The sequence below is a fragment of the Fonsecaea multimorphosa genome (assembly GCF_000836435.1).
Source record: "Fonsecaea multimorphosa CBS 102226 unplaced genomic scaffold supercont1.12, whole genome shotgun sequence".
Classification (NCBI taxonomy): Eukaryota; Fungi; Ascomycota; class Eurotiomycetes; order Chaetothyriales; family Herpotrichiellaceae; genus Fonsecaea; species Fonsecaea multimorphosa.
In genome coordinates this window covers 399,965-404,903 of record NW_015971646.1, presented here as the reverse complement: position 1 = coordinate 404,903, position 4,939 = coordinate 399,965, and the positions used below count along the sequence as shown (strand labels likewise).

Genomic DNA, 4,939 nt, shown 5'->3' with positions numbered 1-4,939 from the left:
ATCCGTGTGGTCCTCAACCGATATGATGTGTGCAACTACTCGCTTGGGGTAAATTCTCCCCATCTTCTGTGATGCAGGATACCAGCATGGCTGCTGTCCCAAGAAGCCCAGCGTGCCATTGAATGGCCAGCCGCATGGCAGCGTCGTTGCGGTGGCCATGTCCATGGTTTTGAGAACAGCTTCTCGTGGTTCACCCTAGGGATTGGTACCTTCAGCGTACCAGCATTTTGCACCTTGTCCCAGCGAAATCCATGTACCTCGCCTGTGCAGTTCCGCATAACCCGGTTGTGGGCCGGGCTGGGTCATGGCACGCATCAACCACTTGCTGGTTGTTGCCTTCTTTTCCAGCTTAGTCCGCTACTTCCTTGAATGCCACAAAGCCAGACTGTACTGTCAGTGGCCACTGGCCAGATGGTCCTTCGGAGGTTCATTTGACCGGCAAAGGGCTTGTCGTGAGCCAGCTGGTCTCTACTCGGACAGATTTGGACATCCAAAAAATTGGGGCCCTGACCAGGGAGGTGTGGAGGGTCCTGATGCAGGCCTGGACCCAGAGGCGCTAACAGCATGTTCATGGAGACTCGTCGAAGCTCTCATGGTCTAATCTTAGCTTCGAAGCGCCCTCCACCCTCCGTCAGCCAATCACTGCAGATACCTCCCACACTTCATGCTGATTCCTCATGCTTGCGGCAGACTATCGAGCGACCGAATCAACCGAGTATTGTTGACCTACCTCGACAATTGACCCATTCGACCAGCTCTTTCATTGCACAATCAATTGACGTTCCCCTCCTCCGCCATCCCAACCACCAATACTGAATGGGCGTCTCCCAGGCGCAGACGCGATATTCATAGACACACCACCTCCAACATGTGCCGCCCGTCTCTCATTCGTCCTCCATGCAGACAAGTTGTTTCTTACAACCGGCTCCTTTCCTCGACCTGCTTGGGGCCTCATCGTCCTTGCAGGAGCCCTCCCCTCTTGGATCCAAATATAGCTCTCTCCACCTTTTGCGAGCTCTTCCAAGTCTCTCATATACATCATCCTCGGCCAATGTCGCCGTGACTTCCTTCAAGGCAGACCGTTGCCCTCGCTGTTGTCCCTTCACCTCGTCGACAACCTCCTGTTAGACCGTGCGGATACTGCTGGACAGTGTTCGCGACCATTCCCTCGTAATAATTAACAGCAGCGCGGTTCACCGGGTCCTATCCTGTCATTGTCGTCCTTGATATCTGCATCTTATCGTTGTTTTTGTGTGCGCCAAACGAAAAATATACACCGAAACACCCATCCCTGGCACCATCAGCAATGGCCTCTGGAAACGAGAAGAAAGCTGCCCCCGCGACGAAGGACTCGCCCTCCACCAAATCATCCAAGATGCACCGACGGTCGAGATCAGGTGAGCCTTGTCACAGACCGCAAAAGTCACCCTTTGGGTAAGGCTGAATACTAAGACTTGATTTCAGGCTGCTTCACATGTCGTCTGCGGCGCAAGAAGTGTGACGAAGGGAAGCCCAAATGCAAGGCATGTAGACACTTGGGCCTTGACTGCGAATACAAGCGACCCCATTGGTGGAGCAACAATGAGACTCGGAGGAAGCAGAAAGAGCACATCAAGACCATCATCAAAAGAACAAAGACAAGTGAGAAGAATTCGAGTACTCAAAGTCAATGTATATCATACCCCGAACCTATGGAGCACGTTTTCGCAGCCCTAGCTAATCCATGCACAGATGCTCTGAACAATGGCGCACAATCCTACTCGGAGGACTCACAAGACGAATACGACACTACCTTCGACCCGTCCTTTGCGACCACTCCAGGCCTCTTTGACCCGTATGGCCCCAATATCTACATGCCTCCCGACCCGTATGGGCAAACGATCCCCTGGGAAGTGGATGTCAAGACGGAGCGCCACACCTATGTCAACGACGAACTTACTCGTCGCGACTCGTCGATATCAACCTTCAGCACCTTCTACCCCCCGCCTGCTCATGCGACTTTGCCATCGTACACTGGAGACGACTGGGTACAGCAAGACATCTTCGAGAGCCGACAGGACTCTTGGACCGAGGGTGATTTCGATTTCAACAACCTTGACCTGCCCCATATTGCACATCAATTCGAACCGCAATGCTCCCTGGTCCAACTCGAGGAGTGCGACCAACCACTGTTCGAACACTTGCTCCAAAACGTGCTGCCGCTGCTGTTCCCCGTCCAGGAGGCCTACCAACACGGATCGGTTCGCTCAAATGTGATATTGCCTTCGCTCGAAAACAACAAGGCATATCTGCATTCCTGTCTTCTGGCTGCAGCTACCCACATGAAGGGCAACAGGCAATTTCTGAGCAACACTGCGGACGACGATGCGATGCGCCACAAGCTTGCATTCGTGACGATCGTGGTCGAGGCCCTCAATAGTGATAGCCAGCACAGCGAGATGCTCGATGCCCTGCTCGGAATGATTTCGATGCAAGGCTGTGTCGGCTCGGCTCTGGAGCTTGAGAAGGAGCTGATTCCCTGGCACCAGCACTTCCAGGCTGCAGCGGACATCGTGCAGAAGCTCAACCTCCCGCAGAACTTGGAGAGCAATGCCACGACAGGAGGTTATCCGCCGTTCAACATGAGTCTGACAGCATGGATCGACATACTCGGTGCGACGATGCTCGGCAAGGCCCCGCGATTTTCGCACACCTACCGGAACATGTTCTTCGCGGGCGCGTCGACGGGACTTGAGAGATTAATGGGCTGCAACGACTACGTCATGTACCTTCTGTCGGAGGTGGCGTGTCTCGACTCGCTCAAGGTCGAGGGCAAACTGGACGACATCGGAATGTGTAGCCACATCACCTCGTTGGCGGGGACGCTGGACTCGATCGAGCCGCAGGAGCCTCTGCAGGTCCCTTTCAACAGGGCCGGCGTGTTGCGACCGAAGCAGCTGACCAAAAATATCACAGCCATCTTCCGCAAGGCCGCCCGCGTCTACCTCTGTTCGCTCGTCCCGGAGCACAACCGCTACCAGACCGCGACCGTCAACCTGGTCTCGCAGATGGCCGACCTGCTCCAGTTCATACCATCGGGCCCCAATGGCTTTGACCGATGTCTCGTCTGGCCCATGCTCATTTGCGGCGCCAACTCGATCCCGGCCTCTCCGTTCCGCCGCGTCCTCTCGGAGCGGTGCGAATCACTCGGCGAAGCCGCCGACCACGGATCTTTTGGACGCATGGTGCGCCTCTTGCACGAGGTCTGGAGGCGCAACGACGACGTGGTGGTCTCTGCCGGAGTTTGTGAAGCCACCCCCGTAACGGCCGGAAGCCCTGGAGGATCGATCTCGACGCCCATTGCCGCCGCCGCCGCCGCCATCGGAGCCGGAAACCCAGCAGGAGCCACTTCTTCTTCGACGACAACGACAACAGCAGTACCGAGGACCCAGAACGTCCACTGGCGGGACGTGATGCAGCAAAACAAATGGGATTTTCTTCTGATATGAGCGGCCCTTTCTCTCCTTTTCCATTTCCCTCCCCCAAAGTCCATTGACAGAGAGTACTGCGTGCAGCTCTTGATGGTGCAGAGGCCTTGCTCGGTCTCGATGGCCTGGCCCCTCTGCCGAGATGCCAATACATACTCCTGGACACGGGCGAAACGGAGAGACGGGGTCCTCGTACCAGTGCAACCACATTCATTTCACCCGAACAAAAAGAAACGCCGACGTTAATTGTCCTTTATGAAGTGACAACTAATTTCTTCCACTCATTTATTACTATAACGACGACGAATCCCCGCTCCCGGTCATTTCGGGGAAAGGGGAAAGAGTATCGACGAATCTCCCATCTAATCTTTTCTGGCAAAGGATTAATATTACACTCCCATATTTCTGCATCCTGGTCTGGGGCAAAACCGGCCGACTCTACCAAAAGTTATTATTTTGCATTTTTCCTCGGACTACTATCGACGACGACGAGTATGTCAAAGCGGCGTTTTTCCAAGAAGAAGAAGAAAGAGCACCCTGGATTCCTGGCGGGTTCTCTGGCTCCATCGTGAATGGATACACGGGCGGCGAGTGGCGCAGGGGCGCAGAGGTACCTTTTATCCCTCCCAAATTCCCCCTTTTGCTTGGAGTTGCATATTATATGTATGTACACGAGGTGGACAGGGCGGGAAAACAATACCCAAACAACAGATCTAACGGCCAGAATACCTCAGGATACCTTATCGTATCACATCAACATCAACATCACCCTCACAGAATCCTTAAGTTTTGCGTTTTGTTTGTGTGATTTCTCTTTTGGCGGGAGAGAAGGGGGGGATGTCTTTCTTTTCATTCTTTAAACCCTAACTATAGTTATTTACTTGCTGGCTTTATGATACCCCCCACCCGTTTCGTGGAGTCGCTAAAGCCTCTCCACTGAATCTTATTATCCGACGAGTCTCCTTGTTCGCCTCTTTCGGAAGCTTCGGGGAGGGTTGTTTTCCCCTCGAAAGGAGTTTGGGTGTGTGCTTTTTATCTGGGGGAGAAGGGGTCCGGGGCGTGGACACGGGCGGAAATTGGAGTTCGATTTGAAGAAGGCAGGTGCTGGTGCTCGTGCTGGTGCTCGTGCTGGTGCTCGTGCTGGTGCTCGTGCTGGTGCTCGTGCTGGTGAGGAAGGACAAAGTGGATGCAAGGATGGATGAGGCGCGGGAAAGGAGGGTCCTTTCACTGTCTGGCTGGCTGGGTGGCTGGGTAGCTAGCATTGCGAAAAAGGGAGAGCAAGAGAATTATGGAGGAGATTCCAGACGCGAAAACAGAAGTCCCGCCGAGAGCGTCGACGGAAGAAAACCCGCCGTGACCAATCTACGGCAGAAGCAGAAGGTCCGGAACAAGGCACCCCCATCTACCCGCCCAGACCAATCTACGGCAGAATCAAAAGGTCCGGAACAAGGCACCCCCATCTACCCGCCCAG

General features: G+C 54.4%; 1 protein-coding gene across 1 annotated transcript; it reads left to right on the top strand.

Annotated features, from left to right (window-relative positions):
- Nucleotides 1–1,306: 1,306 nt before the first annotated feature.
- On the top strand, nt 1,307–3,488 carry Z520_06510 (uncharacterized protein; the record flags this gene model as incomplete). The annotated part of the gene is made up of 3 exons (XM_016777010.1): nt 1,307–1,397; nt 1,465–1,671; nt 1,732–3,488. The coding sequence occupies 3 exons, from the start codon at nt 1,307–1,309 to the stop codon at nt 3,486–3,488; spliced, it is 2,055 nt and encodes a 684-aa protein (XP_016631855.1).
- Between the last annotated feature and the right edge of the window lie 1,451 nt (nt 3,489–4,939).